At 42.2% G+C, this 18997-nt stretch overlaps 1 protein-coding gene across 1 annotated transcript in view; it reads left to right on the top strand.

Moving 5' to 3' along the window:
• Positions 1–791: 791 nt before the first annotated feature.
• Positions 792–18997, top strand: part of LOC126163129 (sialin-like) — a 191858-nt gene continuing 173652 nt past the window's right edge. The window contains exon 1 of the mRNA XM_049920056.1: positions 792–820. Coding sequence (XP_049776013.1) covers positions 808–820 — 13 coding nt within the window. The 5' untranslated portion in view covers positions 792–807. The remainder of the gene's footprint in view (positions 821–18997) is intronic.

Genomic DNA, 18997 nt, shown 5'->3' with positions numbered 1-18997 from the left:
ATGAAATAGCATTCACATAGGGCACGTGCAAAAATGTGGAAACTTTAAAATGCATAACGTAAGTACAGGACGAATTCATCGCACAGAAATATAAACCACGTAAGTTTTCGCCATATTTATTAACTTTAAAATCATTTGATGAGTATTTCTGTGTAGGTTAAAAAGAAAAAAAATCTCTCGTATGTTTAGCGAATAATGAACAAAACGCTTTGTTTGTCTTGTTGCACCAAATCAGAGACGAGTACATATCGAGACCACAGTAGGAGAGCATGGAAAGCTGTAAAAAGTCGTCTGAAGGCGGATTTGTAATAAACCCAAAAATGGTAAAAGTCCATGTTAAATAAACTATTTTAAATCATACATGTAGTCGCTTGCTGCTTAAATTATAAAGCTTGAAACTACCACGAAGTCCCATAGCAGCGAACGTTCCGCTACAGAGTAGAAGATCCATTCTTGCTGCAATTCTAGATGGCAACGATTGGTTGATGATGAACCTCAGTCTCCTTCGTTGATTTCTTTGCAACGTTTACATATATTTTACGCTCGGCAGTGCAGTTTAGCGCGCCAAAGTCACTACTTCAGCTGTCCACCGCTTCCAGCCACCATTTAACAGCCGAGGTGCCACCTGCACGTTTCTCCGGTATCATGCAGACGATAACAAATTATGCAGGCGGTTCCACTACGCAGCCAGTGGATAGTCTACTGAACAAATGAGGGCTTGCGAAGCAGGCGATAAGATACTGCTTTGTTCTACACTTCAGTAAATGTCAAGAGACCCACTGGTAGCTCAAGCCGAGGACAACGAACATGCCTCTCAAAGGTAAGAATGTGATTTGCGTCTTCTGTTCAAAACAGCTGTCTAGCGTCTTATAATTAAGCCGCCAAGCTTTTAGTCTTACACGGAAAGTATACTTATAAAGCTTCACCGAGTTTGTTCAGCTTTCACAGAGTTGTCGTACATACTTAGAAGATGTAACAATCGCTTCTATAAAGTCGTTACGAGAAAAAAAAGTTGAGTATTTTATGAGTCTCTTGAATAACGGACGAGAGGGTCAGCCGCAGAATAATGGCATTAGCGCAGACGGCTAAGACATACTGTGTTCGAGTTTCGTCATCTTTTTTAGGCTTTCGTACCTCAATCGGTATAAACGGAACCATTATCGGATCGCTTTGTTGGCCGCCTGTGTGTCTCTCTGACTGTTGGAAACTCTTTTTCTCAGGAACGGGTAGACGTGTTGATATTAACGTTACATACTGTGATCTGTATTCCCTTGGCGATGTGAAACATTGAAGCTGTTAAGTCAATGCAGTCAAAAGATACGGTTATTTGTCACATACTTTAATAAGCGCGGACTTACTGAAGCTTCCCGACAGATTAAAACTGTGTGCCGGACCGAGACTCGAACTCGGGACCTTTGCCTTTCGCGGGCAAGTGCTCTACCAACTGAATTACCCAAGCACGACTCTCGATCTGCTCTCACAGCTTCATTTCTGCCAGTACAGCGTCTCCTACCTTCCGTAATTCATCGAGGCTCCTCTACGAATCTTTCAGAACTAACACTCCTGGAAGGAAGGATATTGCGGAGACATGGCTTAGCCACAGCGTAGGGGATGTTTCCGGAATGAAATTTTCACTCTGCAGCGGAGTGTGTGTTGATATGAAACTTCCTGACAGATTAAAACTGTGTGCCGGACCGAGACTCGAACTGGGTAGCTCAGTTGGTAGAGCACTTGCCCGCGAAAGGCAAAGGTCCCGAGTTCGAATATCGGTCGGGCACACAGTTTTAATCTGTCAGGAAGTTTCATATCAGCGCACACTCTACTGCAGAGTGAAAATTTCATTCCGCAGACTTGCTCATCAAAACAAATAGCGTATTTCCCGTTGGCCTAGACTAATGAAATTTACCAAAAGGAAAGTTTCACAGTGCAACGAAAAAAGAAAATCACCCTTGGAAACTAGAAGCGTTCATAGTAGGCTTTGGATGGGGTTCGTCAGGCGTAAACGTGACCAGAAGTTGGCAGCAGTGTGAAACAATACTCATCCGACCAAATGACATCCCTCCTTTGCTCCAAACTCCAGGTCTCAAGTCTTCAGCATCAAGGTTTTTTTTTTTTTTTTTTTTTTTTTTTTTTTTTTTTTTTTTTTTTTTAACGGGAGTTTGGATAACAGACGACTGATGTGTGAAGTTGGAATTACAGCTCGCTCTGCTCCCTTCGCGCTATTCTGGTGCTGACAGGGTTCGCGAGTGCTACATTCAGTTCTGCAGTGAATGTCACAAGCGTCTTCTTCCTATTTTTCCTCACAGCCCTCTTCATTGACTGTTTTTCGCAATCACTCAACTCATATTCGTCCGCGTTGTGAATTTGCGGATGATGTTTTTCCGCTATCCCGGTATGCGGTACGTATCTTCGATAGGGTGACTCTTAAACACCAGGCTGATAGGCTACCTTGGTTACCGGTCCACATACGAAACGAGCACCAACAATTTTCCCGCCTTAGAATTCACCTGGCTGTGGCGTAATGCACGCACAACTACACATAACGCTGTTCTACCTACGATTGACACTAGCAATGTACTGAGAACATTGCACAGATGCCGTTCGTGGTCAAATACAACAGCGTAACCTGCAGACTTGGGCAGCGCCTGCATGTATGTTGAAACATGCATTTCCCGTCGCCTTTCAATTTTTTGTTCAACCCCTGTACTTCTCACCCTGCCGCAGCTGCCTAGTTCTCCACTGGATGAAGGCCGCTCCCACCAAAAAACACATCGTTCTTGTGCTGTATAGACAGGTGTTTGGCTTACCTAGACCACTTTCTGTGCAAAACTAATACATTATTTCATTATTAAACAAAGAAATGTTTTAATGCACTCACATTAATTGTTAACAAAATGTCATTAACTATTGTTGAAGCAATTTTTATGTTTCTTTGACATACATAAACGTTTTTTTTACATACATCAAAAAAAGTTTTGCATCACCTCGGTTCCGGAATCTATACAGGAAATTGGAATAGTGATCAACATAAACATCATTTCCGCCCTTTTTATTGCGCATGAAAACCACACATTGCATGTTGTACCACCATACGGCTAGACTTTCAGAGGTGGTGATCCAGATTTCTGTACACACGGGTACCTCTAATACCCAGTAGCACGTCCTCTTGCACTGAATCATGCCTGCATTCATCGTGGCATACTATTCACAACATCATAAAGGCACTGTTCGTCCAGATTGTCCCACTCCTCAACGGCGATTCGGTGTAGGTCCCACAGAGGGGACGGTAGATAACATCGGCCATAAACAGCCCTTTCCAATCTACCCCAGGCATGTTCGATAGGGTTCATGTCTGGAGAACATGCTGGCTACTCTACTCGAGCGATGTCGTTAGCCTGAAGGAAGTCATTCACAAGATGTGCACGATGGGGGCGCGAATTGTCGTCCACGAAGACGAATGCCTCGCCTATATGCTGCCGATATTGTTGCACCATCGGTTGGAGGAAGGCATTCACATATCGTACAGCCATTACGGCGCCTTCCATGACCACCAGCGGCGTAAGTCGGCCCCACATAATGCCACCCCAAAACAACAAGGAACCTCCACCTTGCTGCACTCGCTGGACAGTATGTCTAAGGCGTTCAGGCTGACCGGGTTGCCTCCAAACATGTCTCCGACTATTGTCTGGTTGAAGGCATATGGGACACTCATCGGTGAAGAGAACATGATGCCAATCATGAGCGGTCCATTCCGTATGTTGTTGGGCTCATCTGTACCGCACTGCATGATGTCGTGATTGCAAAGATGGACCTCGCCGTGGACGTCGGGAGCGAAGTTGCGCATCAGGGAGCCTATTGCGAACAGTTTGAGTCGTAACACGACGTCCTGTGGCTGCACGAAAAGGATTATTCAGCATGAGACTTCCTGTGGATAAGCCATGTCTCCGCAATGTTCTTTCTTTCGGGAGTGCTAGTTCTGCAAGGTTCGCAGGAGAGATTCTGTAAAGTTTGGAAGGTAGGAGACGAGGTACTGGCAGAAGTAAAGCTGTGAGGACGGGGCGTGAGTCGTGCTTGGGTAGCTCAGTTGGTGGAGCACTTGCCCGCGAAAGGCAAAGGTCCCGAGTTCGAGTCTCGGTCCGGCACGCAGTTTTAATCTGCCAGGAAGTTTCATATCAGCGCACACTACGCTGTAGAGTGAAAATTTCATTCATTATTCAGCATGGTGGCGTTGCTGTCAGGGTTCCTCCGAAACACAATCCGTAGGTAGCGGTCATCCACTGCAGTAGTAGCCCTTGGGCTCCTGAGCGAGGCATGTCATCGACAGTTCCTGTCACTCTGTATCTCCTCCATGTCAGAACAACATCGCTTTGGTTCACTCGGAGACGCCTGGACACTTGCGTTGTTGAGAGTCCTTCCTGGCACAATGTAACAATGCGGACACGATCGAACCGTGTAGTGACCTTCTAGCCATGGTTGAACGACAGACAACACGAGCCGATTACCTCCTTCCTGGTGGAATGACTGGAACCGTCGGACCCCATCCCTGTAATAGGCGCTGCTCATGCATGGTTGGCCGGCCGCTGTGGCCGAGCCGTTCTTGGCGCCTCAATCCGGAACCGCGCGACTGCTACGGTCGCAGGTTCGAATCCTGACTTGAGCATGGATGCGTGTGATGTCCTTAGTTTAGTTAGGTTTAAGCAGTCCTAAGTTCTAGGGGATTGATGACCTCAGATGTTAAGTCCCATAGTGCTCAGAGCCATTTGAACCGTTTTTTTAAGCATGGTTGTTTACATCTTTGGGCTGGTTTAGTGACATCTCTGAACACTGAAAGTGACTGTGTCTGCGATACAATATTCCAAGTCATCGTCTACCTTCAGGAGTTCTGGGAACCAGGGTGATGCAAAACTTTTTTTGATGTGTTTGTATCAATTTAATCAATATTTATACGAAATTACTGCAGATATAGTAAAATATTCGTTAAATAACTAGACAAGTGTGACAAGGTATGAGATGTTCAAGCTGCATTCAGTTGCTGTGTGATTGTGGAGGATATAACGTCCTGCCAAACATTTGCATAATGAAAAGGATATGAAACGTAATAAATCAGTATACAAAATAAATACAGATATATGACTTTCATGGATGACAGCTGTAGTGCATTACTGTCATCTAAGACATTGTTTGTTGAAATTGCATGAAGCATTTACAAGTTGTTAATCCGAAAGTTAACTGTGAAAATATTTAGTTACTGTCAACATTAATTTCTGTACTTTTTACGTTATTGAAATTATTATTGTTTCACTGGAGGCACCTCATTTTTCTGAGATCGCAGATGCATTCAGATTTACATTATTATGTAACTGTCATTCTCTATAAAATTTCTAAGAGCTGTAAGCAGCCACATTCCTGACAGTTTGACACTGTTTGTTCCGGTGTATCGTCTGTTCTTCAACTAAGCGAGCACCCACCGTTCAAATTCATTCCACTGGGGAATTTCCCATTTCTGCCGCGCTGACCGCATTTGTACTTGGGCAGGACCGTACCGGTCACTTTGCTGGTTCAGCTATGACATGCTCTGTGTGTGGGGCCACCGGCTAACTTTCAGTTGCACAAACAAATTCATCTCACCTCGTGCATATTCTAGGTGAAATAACTCGCCTATATACGCTTAAAGTCACAATCGAAGAAAACGGTCTATTCACACACAGTCAACATGGATTTAGAAAACATCGTTCTTGTGAAACACAGCTAGCTCTTTATTCGCATGAAGTGTTGAGTGCTGTTGACAAGGGATTTCAGATTGATTCCGTATTTCTGGATTTCCGGAAGGCTTTTGACACTATACCACACAAGCGGCTTGTAGTGAAATTGCTTGCTTATGGAATATCGTCTCAGTTATGTGAATGGATTTGTGATTTCCTGCCAGAGAGGTCACAGTTAGTAGTAACTGATGGAAAGTCATAGAGTAAAACAGAAGTGATTTCTGGCGTTCCCCAAGGTGTGTTTTAGGCCCTTTGCTGTTACTTATCTAAATAAACAATTTGGGAGACAATCTAAGCAGCCGTCTTAGATTGTTTGCAGATTACGCTGTCGTTTATCGACTAACAAAGCCATCAAAAGATCAAAAGAAATTGCAGGAGGTTTTAGAAAAGATATCTGAAAGGTGCGAAAATTGGCAGTTGATCCTAAATAACGAAAAGTCAACCACATGAGTGCTAAAAGGAATCCGTTAAACTTCGGTTATGCGATAAATCAGGCAAATCTAAAGGCCGTAAATTCAACTAGATACTTAGGAATTACAATTACGAAAAACCTAAATTGGAAGGAACACATAGAAAACGTTGTGGGGAAGGCTAACCAATGACTGTGTTTTACTGGCAGGACACTTAGAAAATGTAACAGATCTACTCAAGAGATTGCCTACACTACGCTTGTCCATCCTCTTTCTGAATACTGCTGCGCGGTGTGGGATCCTTGCCAGATAGGATTGACGGGGTACTTCGAAAAAGTTCAAAGAAGGGTAGTACGTTTTGTATTATCGCGAAATATGGGAGAGAGTGTCACTGAAATGGTGCAGGATTTGGGCTGGACATAATTAAAACTAAGGCGTCTTTCGTTGCGACAGAATCTTCTCACGAAATTCCAATCACCAGCTTTCTCCTCCGAATGCGAAAATATTTTGTTGACACCGACCTACATAGGGAGAAACGATCACCACGATAAAATAAGGGAAAGGAGAGCTCGTAATGGAAAGATACAGGTGTTCGTTCTTTCCGCGCACTGTACGAGATTGGAATAATAGAGAATTGTGAAGGTGGTTCAATGATTCCTCTTCCAAGCACTTAAATGTGATTTGCAGAGTATCCATGTAAATTTAGATGAACTGGAATGTCATTTAATGGACTAGAACTGTCTCACAAGGGAATGGTCAGACTTGTCATGCCGAAACATGTACTGCTTTTTTTAGCACTGTTATTTAACTGTGCAAAAACGTCCGTATGCAAAATTGTAGCTGCTGACATGAACTGGAAGTCACCTAAAAAAAATCACGAACATGGCTGTGTTTCCTGCTTGGCGCTTGCAGTGACGGCTGGCCACCCCTGGAAATGGCGAGTCGCGAGCGTTGTGCGCATGTTCGGGAAGAGCGGCCGTCTTATCGCGGCGTTCACTAAAGAGGAATATCGCTGCACGGTTTTGATGGGAAGGGGAAACGAATATTCGTTTCTGTGGCATGCGCGTCCTTTTAATTTCTGGTACGTATTTCGAAACATACCGTCCTGAAACTGGTTAGAGATGTGAAAGATGTTCTGTACATGTTCATCTATACTCCGCAAGCCACTTTACGGTGACCATTCAATCTCCCCTCACAGGTGATGGGGAACCCTGTAAATGGTTTGCTGCTTGCCATGGAGATACACCACAGACGCCAAATGAAGCAATCAACAGAAAACACGCGTGAAGACTATGTGTTTTGCGACATGGTTGTTAAACTTCTAGAGGAGCATGTAAATGGCGCAGACATGTGGCAAGAAACAACTGAAAAACTCGATATTGCAGACTGTGAATCTACAGACGGCGAAGACACCGACGAAAGTTGCACTCATGAAGACCCTTCTAGTGATAGTGCCACGTACCATCATCAGTTATCTCCGAAATTAACACCAGCAACTACAATTACCTTATCAGACAAAGAAAAGGCGGTGACGTACTGATTGAACGAAAGTGGTAAGAAACGCCTACGTGTCAGTACTGTTCAAAATAAGTATCGCTTTGTTCGTTATGAACGTGAATTGTATAGATGGAAAAAGGAAGTCGCTGGACGACGTAAGAGTCGACTGGAAATTGAGACGGAGATAAATGCGCGATTTTTTGAGCTATTTACCGATGCCAGACAACAGTCATTTAGTGTCAGCAATACAACTTTGCGTAATTGGGCGTTAGAGATTGCCAACGCGATAGGCGCTAAAGAATTTACAGCTTGTCAAAGTTGGATTAGTCGCTTCAAAAGATCACATAAAATTGTGGCACGAAAAATAACAAAATTTGTATCGAGAAACAGGTCGGAAAATGAAGTGACACAAATCGAAATGATAGAAGCTTTTCTTACGAATGCAAAAAAGTAAGATCGCTAGTTTTAGTGAATCGTATGTGTACGATGCAGATCAGTCAGGTTTTCAAAAAGAAATGCATACGAAAAGAACATTGTCATTCAAAGGGGGAAAACATATTGAGGCGATTGCGCAGTCCACGACTTCACTCACCCATTCATACACTATACTGCCCATAATTAGTCTGGATGGTTCATTGCTGCCTAAACTATATGTGTGTCTTCAACAAGCAACTGGACGTTTTGAACCACGTGTCAAAAGAACAATGTTCTACGCAAACAATCTTGCGGTAGACGCATCGAAGTCTGGAAAAATGGGAAATGAAAACGTTACACTTTTCATGCGTCATGCTGTTCTTCCGTTAACCGGGAACAAATCTCTTCTCCTTCTAGATTCGTGGTCAGGTCACAAAAGGTCTGAATCATTAAAGCTGTATTTCGAGCGCACCCTGACAAAGAAGTAGAGATACTTCAGATTACACCCAGCACGACGAACGTAATCCAACCTTTAGACAGAGAATTTTTCCGTCAGTGGAAGGCATTTTACAGAAAACTAACAGAGAAAATTATTGTGTGCAGTTCACTGCAATTTCCTGTCTATCACCGTGACAATATTCTCAAGCAGCAATCAGTAGTACATTATCAATTTTCCTCCCCACGGTTTCAGAATTTGATTAAATATGCGTGGCACTCCTCGAAATATACTGATACTGGGCCTGATTCATCCCTAACACCAGCCCAGTTTTGTCTGCGGACATCTAACAACGTCTGTGATTCGCAGGGTCGTCTTTGCTTGTATGTTCTTGGTGCACAAGAAACCTAGGTTTTGAACATTGTATCAATATTTCGCATTTTTGCGGTAATTACAAGAAATAAAATTTGGACATGTTCGAAACCGTATATTTATTTGTCTGTTTCATTGCTATTTGGAAAGAATGTTGTAGATAACATATCAGCCATATTTGTCAACGAATGTTTAATTATCATACGATCGCTTTCACTGGGGATCAGCTCTCTCACTGCTGTGGCAAGAGAGCGGCGCGTAGCTAACGCCACCTTGTCCCTAGATGGCGTTGGTATAACGTAGCGAGAGAGGTCAGGGTTGTACAAGAGGCAGTTATAAGCGCGGAAACCATGCGACAATAATGTCTTCCTTCATAGAATTGTTTACAGTCTTCCAGGTCGTGTCAGCAGCTAAAATTCTGCATACAGACTTCTTGCAATGTTAACTCACAGTGGTAAAAAAAGCAACACAGGTTTCGACATGACAAGTCTGACCATTCCCTTGTCAGTGATAAGTCTCCATCAGTGGCCAGGAAAGACGCGTCTAGACGTGCCTCGGGCAGCGGTAATATGCCGGCCGAGCTGACCGTCGCCCACCTTATGGCTCGGCAAGCAAGAGTGATGGTCTGCCATTTGTTTTCGTAGCAGGATGCCTTTGGTTGTCATCCGCAACGACCTTACAGTGCAGCAGTGCATCAACGATATTCTATGGCCTGTTTTGTTGCCCTTCATGGCAAGCCATCCTGTGCTTACATTTCAGCAAGATAATGTCCACCTACACACGATGAAATTTTCTACTGCTTGTCTTCGTGCTGCCAAACTCTGCTTTGGCCAGTAAGTCGCTGGATCTTTCCCCAACTGAGAACATTTAGAGCATTATGGACAGGGCTCTCGAACTAGCTCAGGATTTTGGCGATCTGACGCGCCAGTTGGACAGAATTTGGCACAATATCCTTGAGGAGGACATCCAACAATTCTATGAATAATGCCAAGCCGAATATCTGCCTGCGTAAGGGTCAAGGTGAACTAACGTGTTATGGACTTGCTCAATTTGTGAAGCTCTTTCCCTTGAATAAATCATCCAGTTTTTCTGAAATTGTAACATGCATTTGTCTGTAAATGGACATCACATCTACCAATTTTCTACCAACTTAGATAATTCCCTCAGGGTGCGTCTTTTTTCTTTTTTTTGGCTTAGAGTATATCTCATGTCTTCAAGGTAAACACAAGAGATCTTTTTCAAAAATGTTTTCAGTCAAAGCACATGCACCATTAAAGAGGTCATACTTTATGCCGTTGTGTCAGACTCTAATGACATAACAGGAAAGTCTTGCTGTGCAACATGGACAATTTTTTCTTGTGCTTTTCCGAACAAGTTAAAAAACCGAAACATGCGTTATATTATCGCCTTTTGAACTAGCATTGGATAATTTTTTATTGTATTTTCAAATACAGTCGTGTGTAAAATTTATCTTTTAAGTACATTAATACATAATTTACTGATTTGTTTGAAACGTCCCCTTTCAACAATTATACATGACTCTCCGTAAAACTGACACACAATATCTTTAGCGCAACGCAATCTGACTTTCAAAAATCCCTACAAAAGAATGGCCCTGACTAACATTAACCTATTACCTTTCACAAATCACTTACCTCACAAAAATCTTCATTACTCGAACTACTGCATTACAGCGAGCGCCACTACTGCCAGCTAAATAAAAGATTCAAACTACGGAAGTCAATAACTACTAGTAGGCATAGTTAGCAAATGAAAGATTTTAATAGAGAACAAACAATGTATTTACCTTAATAATCAAACAGCAGTTCATAATATCCAGTATAACAAATTTCAAAACTCCGCCATCTCTCTCCCCACATCCACCACTGCTGGCGGCTCACCTCCAACTGCGCAACGCTACGCGCTGTTCACATCCAGCTGCCCAACACTACAATGGCAGACAACAATGCAAACTAGCCACAGACCGCACACAGCACAGCCAGTCATTTTCATACAGAGAGCGCTACGTGGTGGCGGCGTTACCAATATAAGAACCTAAACAGCCTACTTACATGTTGATTTTCATAATCTCTTCGCTATTAATTGTTGCCTGTGCTCCCTCACGAATTTTCTGCTGATTGATTTCATGCATGTAACTTGGGGAGAATTTTAACAGCCGATTGATCAAAAACTGGATACCTTTTTCGATTGAAACGATCTTCAAAGCAATAGCGTATAGTATGCCGTCAATATCTGAAAAAAATCTTGTTTCCTTTCGTTTGTGAAAATTCGACGACCTTCTAGAATATTTTTGTAGTTGCCACCGTTGCTAATACAAACCTAATATGAGTATGCAGTTTCTCAGCTCCTGTGTAGGAATTCGTTAATTTTCCAAATAAATTATCACTTTCCACACTTTGATGCATACTGAATTTACACACCCACAAATTGTAAAAAAACTGTGATTCTTAATTCGACAGATTATAATTTATTTTCAGTTATTTCATGCTAGTCATGCTCACACAAATGTGTATAATTTTCTGTAAACAAACTGTGGACTAAGACTTGCAGCTGCTCGACTAAGAGCTTCCTTCGAAAGTGAATGACGATTAGGTTTGCATACACCGGGTCACAAACCAGTTCCGCAATCCGTTCTTCTGTTGAGCTTGCCCTGGGCTCTATCTCCGCGCTTTCACCGGACTAACGTGATGTCTTCTGGGACACATTCAGTTAAGGAAATCGAAGTAAACAACTTGTCTACATAAGATAACTACCAATATCATGCAGTGGTAATACTCGGGTGAATTTGATATTTTTTCGTGAAATTTACCTGAAATCCGTATGGCACACAATTAGATAAAAAAAAGGAACGATGAACGAGAAAAAATGAACAGTTCCTAAAAATGAACAATCACTAATGAACTATTTTTCTTAAGACACACAACCAATGGACTGTTTTATTGTGTATTTAAACACAACAATTTAAGTACATGCCTTTAATACATATTGCAGGACACTTAACACGTTGTCAAGCTCAAAGTTGGCCGTAAATTAAGAAAAATATTGGCTCCCCACGAAATTCCAGATGTAAAAATCATAATCTTGTAACAGGTCAGTATATAATCGTGGGAGCACGTCATATTCAGTAAAAACAAGTCTATTTAGGTAAATAAAAGATGAGTACATTTCCTTAAAACGTAGTTGTCACCAATATGAGTGCTCGCACTAGTATTTACTGATCTGTTACAATATGGTGATTTTACACCTGGAATTTCGTGGACAGCCAATATATTTCTTCATTTATGGCCAACTTTGAGCTTGATAACATGTTAAGTGTCCTGCAATGTATGTTAAAGACATAAAATCAGATACTTGAAAATGTCATAAAAGGTCTAAAACCTGATTTGTACTCAAATAAACTACTAAACAGACAAATCAAAAACTCCAGAATGAGATTTTCACTCTACAGCGGAGTGTGCGCTGATATGAAACTTCCTGGCAGATTAAAACTGTGTGCCCGACCGAGACTCGAACTCGGGACCTTTGCCTTTCGCGGGCAAGTGCTCTACCATCTGAGCTACCGAAGCACGACTCACGCCCGGTACTCACAGCTTTACTTCTGCCAGTATCTCGTCTCCTACCTTCCAAACTTTACAGAAGCTCTCCTGCGAACCTTGCAGAACTAGCACTCCTGAAAGAAAGGATATAGCCAGGAAGTTTCATATCAGCGCACACTCCGCTGCAGAGTGAAAATCTCATTCTGGAAACATCCCCCAGGCTGTGGCTAAGCCATGTCTCCGCTATATCCTTTCTTTCAGGAGTGCTAGTTCTGCAAGGTTCGCAGGAGAGCTTCTGTAAAGTTTGGAAGGTAGGAGACGAGATACTGGCAGAAGTAAAGCTGTGACTACCGGGCGTGTGTCGTGCTTCGGTAGCTCAGATGGTAGAGCACTTGCCCGCGAAAGGCAAAGGTCCCGAGTTCGAGTCTCGGTCGGGCACACAGTTTTAATCTGCCAGGAAGTTTCAAATCAAAAACTGTTTATCAATGAACTTGTTCTCCAACATGAACTTCTTTTCTTATCTCTAATGATTGTTGATGCTGATTGTTCCATACGTTGCGAGTTTAGCGCCTCTAAACTGCATGTTATGCAACAGAGCCCTTCAAATGCTTTCTTTCTCGGCGTAGTTACCTATATACTTCTTAATATTTCAAATCGGTCAGCATCTGTCACGTTTCTATTGTTAATAAACGAAGAAATGCCATTTTTTAACAGCTGGATTTGGAAATAGAGAAATGCTGACAGAATCTTATCTGGCTACAGCAGTCTGAGAACAAGAAGTGAAACTAGAGCTAGCTTCCTGTATTTTTAACATATCATGGCTTTCTTTAAGGTCTTCAAAGCGTGATTCCCGTTTGATATTTTTCTTTGAAAAAACGATTTAATTGATGCTTGCTAAGGTCTTTTCTGAGCTATTAGCTCGATGATAGTTCCTAAAAAACAAATAATAAACAAGTGAAATGTTAGGTCTTGAAATGTTGTGGCTTTCCATGCAGGCATAAAACACTAATAAATACCGTGTGGTAAAGTAAAAGAATGAAAGCGGTCTAAGTACGATTATTTTCTCTAATACACAGATTTTCTAATGCGTAATCTGAAAAGTGAGAAATTACGTAGACTGAAATGTTTAAAATGGCTCTGAGCACTATGGGACTTAACATCTATGGTCATCAGTCCCCTAGAACTTAGAACTACTTAAACCTAACTAACCTAAGGACAGCACGCAACACCCAGCCATCACGAGGCAGAGAAAATCCCTGACCCCGCCGGGAATCGAACCCGGGAACCCGGGCATGGGAAGCGAGAACGCTACCGCACGACCACGAGATGCGGGCAACTGAAATGTTTAAAAATTCCACAGTCTATCTTTGGTAATAGTCCAGAAGGTTCGAAAGAAGCACATCCCCACAGTTTTTTATTCATTACAACAAGATAAATATTGATTTTGATGGTATTTGTATGGAAGTCAGTATTTTTTTTCTATGTTTGATTAGCTCCGTCATGTAAACTGGACAGTGCGATAGGGGTGTGGCGATAAGAAAAACACGGGCTATCTGTTTTTGTGGCGTGAAGCAGTTGTAACCTACGATCCAGTTGAAAACCTGTTCCTTTTGACAAGTGTTTTAGCACTTTCCCTTTGCGATAGTAATGGTTCACTGTTGAACCAATTTCAGCAATTGAGACCAACAGAATTACTCGCTTTCCCAACCACCGGTCCCCGATTTTATCACGCATCTCTCTAGAATGCAGATTGCGGGGGACCTTTTCAGCTAATCGTAGGAAGAAAGTTCTCCTCGCCGTTTGACAGCCACTGCTGGACAAAGGGCACTTCCAGACCTCACTGTGGGCTACAGCCTCCAGTGATATGCATCCGTGACATTCAGTAAAAATGACGATCTTCATGCATGTGTCGTAAACTCGTCTGTCTCTCTTCCACGAGGTCCCCATCTTGGTCTTCACTCATATTTTCCAATCCGAAAGAATGTCCTTGGTTCACTTTTCAGCCATTTGTCTGGCTATATGTTTTGCCGAGCTCCAATTAATTTACAATAAATTATAATTACGTCTTCCACTGCATTGCGCTCTCTGAGACTTTCGTTTAAATACTTACCTATTAGTATATTTTGAAGCATGGAGGGTAAAAATGGTATAGAGAGACCAAGAGATGAATACACTAAGCAGATTCAGAAGGATGTAGGTTATAGTAGTTATTCCGAGATGAAGAGGCTTGCACAGGATATAGTGGCACGGAGAGCTGCATCAAACCAGTCTCTGGACAGAAGACCACAACAACAACAACTTACCTATTTATTGGTTCTATGCGAACCTGCAAGCCAAAGCTACTTGGTCATGGAACGAGTCAGTAAATAGTTTACAGAATGCTGACGACAAAATTTATAAACAAAGAATTGAAGCTGAATTCATTCTGCATATCGTTCTTAAAAATATTTATTGCGATAGAAATTTCGACATTTTTTCATTTTCAAGATTTCTGAAAGTATACAGTCACTAAATAAAATACGCTGGAGTCAAAAATAAAGTAACAGAACTTTAGAACTGTAGACATAAGGATACTTATGTCGGATGTTAAACCCACTGTGCAACTTCAAGTCGTGACGTGTTGGAATATAATTACCAGCTGTCTGAATACATGTTTTCCCGTCATAGCGTGGGCTGGTAACGGAAAATTACTCAACTTTTCGACCTGCAGAGTTTAAAAGAACGAAGATGAAATCCAAACAATTTAAATGGACGAAAGATATACAGATGTTTTAAAATACATAAAAGACGATGTATCTGGAAGATGGGCTCTCTCTAGCTCCGGCTTTCAGCTGTCTGTGACGTGGACCATTTCATCTCTCCCCTTACTGTTCAGTCTTAGTTCCAACACTAAAACTGCATCTTTGTTTGAGTACCCCGACTGGCGAAACACAGGCTGACTCGGGTGTGCCCAAAAGTATTCCGTGTGCGAGTGGAAGGGAGGAGATTAGTGTTTGGTGTCCCGTCGAGAACGAGGCAATTAGAGACGGAGCACAACCTCTGATTAGGGAAGGACGGAGAAGGAAAGCAGCCGTCCACGTTAGAAGGAACCATCCCAGCATTTGCCTTAAGCGATTTAGGGAAATCACGGAAAACCCAAATCAGAATGGCCGGCTACGGGTTCGAACCCTTGTCTTTCCGAACGCAAGTATAATGTGCTCTGTTTACGAGAACACAGGACATAGAATATAAATAACTCCAAATATTTAACCGGTGCCCATGGTCTATGGGTAGCGTCTTTGATTCATAATCAAAACGTCTTTGGTCCCGGGTTCGATCCCTGCCACTGCCTAAATTTTGATAAATAATCAGCATTGGCGGCCGAAGACTTCCGGCATAAGAAGTCAGCCTCATTCTGCCAACGGCCTTGTCAAAGAGGGTGGAGGAGCGGATAGAGGTTCAGGGCACTCTCTTGTCCTAGGGGTGGGAAATTGCCCCTAAAGGCGGAGGAACCAGCAATGATCAACGTCGTGAGGATGCAGGAGGCAATGGAAACCACTGCATTAAAGACACGTAACGTGTCTCCATAGAACATGTGACCTGTAATAGGAAAAGTGTCATGATGATCTCTCCATTGACAAAGGATTCCGGAACTGTCCCCAATTCGGATTTCCGGATGGGGACAGCCAAGGGGGAACTGCTTATGAGAAAAAGATTGAATAATCAACGAAAGGATAACGTTCTACCAGTCGTGGCGTGAAATGTCAGAATCTTGAACGAGGTAGGGAAGTTAGAGAATCTGAAAAGGGAAATGCAAGGGGTCAGTCTAGATATAGTAGGGGTCAGTGAAATGAAATGTAAGGTAGACAAGGATTTCTAATCAGATGAGTATAGGATAATATCAACAGCAGCAGAAAATGGTATAACTGAAGTAGGATTCATTATGGATACGAAGGTAGGACAGAGAGTGTGCTACTGTGAACAATTCAGTGATACGGTGGTTCTTATCAGACCCGACAGAAAACCAACACCGACAGCCATCATGCAGGTATACATACCGACGTCGCAAGCTGAAGATGAAGAGATAGATGAAGTGTATGAAGATACTGAAGGGGTAATACAGTACGTAAAGGGACATGAAGATCTAATAGTCATGGGGGACTGGAATGCAATTGTAGGGGAAGGAGTACAAGAAAAAGCTACATGAGAATATAGACTTGGGACAGGGAATGAGAGAGGAGAAAGCCTAAATGAGCAACAAATTTCAGCGTTTAATAGTGAATACTCTGTTCAAGAACCACAAGAGGAAGAGATATACTAGGAAAAGGCCGGGTGGTACGAGATTTCTGTTAGATTACGTCATGGTCAGACAGAGATTCCGAAATGAGATACAGGATTGTAAGGCGTAGCCAGGAACAGATTTACACAGATCACAATTTAGTAGTGATGAGGAGTAGGCTGAAGTTTAAGACATTATTGAGTATGACTCAACACTCAAAGAAGTGGTATACGGAAGTACTAAGGAATGGCGAGATACGCTTGAAGTTCTGTAAGGCTATAGATACAGCAATAAGGAATAGCGCAGTAGGCAGTACAGTTGAAGAGTAATGGACATCTCTGAAAAGGGCCATCGCAGAAATAGGAAAGAAAAACATAGCAACAAAGAATTTATCGATGACAGTAGGAAATATAAAAATGTTCAGGGGAATTCAGGTGAACAAAAATACAAGTCGCTGAGAAACGAAGTAAATAGGAAGTGCAGGGAAGCTAAGACAGAATGGCTGCATAAAATATGTGAAATAATTTAAAAAGAAATGATTCTCGGTAGGACTGACTCAGCATACAGGAAAGTCAAAACAGCATTCGGGGAAATTAAAAGCAAGGATGCTAACACTAAGAGTGCAACGTGATTTCCATTGTTAAATGCCGCGGAGAGTGCGGACAGATGGAAAGAGTACATAGAAGGCCTCTATGAGTGGGAAGATTTGGCTGATGTAATAGAACAAGAAACACGAGTCGATTTAGAAGACACAGAGGATCCAGTATTAGAATCAGGAGTTAAGAGACTTTGGAGGACCTCATATCAGATAAGGCATAAAGGATATACAGTATAACATTCCATCAGATTTCTAAAATCATTGGGGGAAGTGGTAACAAAATGACTATTCACGATGGTGTGTAGAATGTATGAATCTGGCGACATACCATCTGACTTTCGGAAAAAATATCACCCACACAATTCCGAAGACTGCATGTGCTGACAGGTGCGAAAATTAGGGCACAATCTGCTTAACAGCTCTTGCATCCAAGTTTCTGACAAGAATAATATAGATAAGTATCGAAAAGAAAACTGAGGATGTGTGAACCAGAGAGGCAATTCTGACGTTGCGCTTGATAATGATAGCAAGACTGAGGAAAAATCAAGACACGTTGTCGACTTGTAAAAAGCGTCCGTCAATGTAAAATGGTGCAAGATGTTCGAAGTTCTGAGAAAAATAGGGGTAAGCTATAGGGAGAGCCAGGTAATACACAATACCTACAAGAAAAAAATTGGAAATATGTGGTAAGATCTTATGGGACCAAACTGCTGAGGTCATCGGTCCCTAAGCTTACACACTACGTAATCTAACTTTAAACTAACTAACGCTAAGGCAACACACACACCCATGCCCGAGGGAGGACTCTAACCTCCGAAAGGGTGGGGGGGGGGGGGAGCCGCGCGAACCATGACAGGACGCCTGAGACCACGCTGCTACCCCGCGCGGCAATATCTACAAGAGCCAAGAGGATATAAGGATGTAATAAGAGTGAATGACTAAGAACGAAGTGCTCGGGTTAAAAATGGTGTAATACAGGCATGTACTCGTTCGCCACTGCTGTTCAACCTGTACATCGAAGTAGCAATGATGGAAATAAAAGAAAGGTTCTGGATTGGAATTAAAATTCAAGGTGAAATGATATCAATGATACAATTCGCTGATGACATTGCTATCCTGAGTGAAAGTGAAGAAGAATTGTTTGATGAGCTGAATGGTATTAGCAGTATAATGGATAGAGAAAATATATTGCGAATAAATCGAAGAAAGATGAAAGTAATGAGAAGTAGCAGAAATACGAACAGCGAGAAACTTAACATCAGGATTGTGCTCACAAGGTAGATGAAGTTAAGAAATTCTACTAAATAAGCAGCAAAATAATCAATGGCGGACGTAGCAAGGAGGACATCAAAAGCAGCCTAGCACTGGCGAAAAGGGCGTTCCTGACCAAGAGAAGTGTACTAATAACAATTTGAGGAAGAAATCTCTGCGGAGGTACGTTTGGAGCATAGCTTTGTATGGTAGTGAAACATGGACTGTGCGAAAACCGAGTGAGAAGAGAATCGAAGCATTTGAGAAGTGCTGCTGCAGACCAATGTTGAAAATTAAGTGGACTGATAAAGTAAGGAACGAGGATATTCTGCGCAGAATCGGAGAGAAAAAGAATATGTGCAAAACACTGACAAAGAGAGTAGACAGGATGGTAGGACATCTGTTAAGACATCAAGGAATGACTTTCATGGTATTAGAGCGA

This window comes from Schistocerca cancellata, chromosome 2, assembly GCF_023864275.1.
Source record: "Schistocerca cancellata isolate TAMUIC-IGC-003103 chromosome 2, iqSchCanc2.1, whole genome shotgun sequence".
In the NCBI taxonomy this organism is placed as follows: Eukaryota; Metazoa; Arthropoda; class Insecta; order Orthoptera; family Acrididae; genus Schistocerca; species Schistocerca cancellata.
Note: the sequence above shows the minus strand (reverse complement) of the source record. Positions and strands in the feature narration are given on the sequence as shown.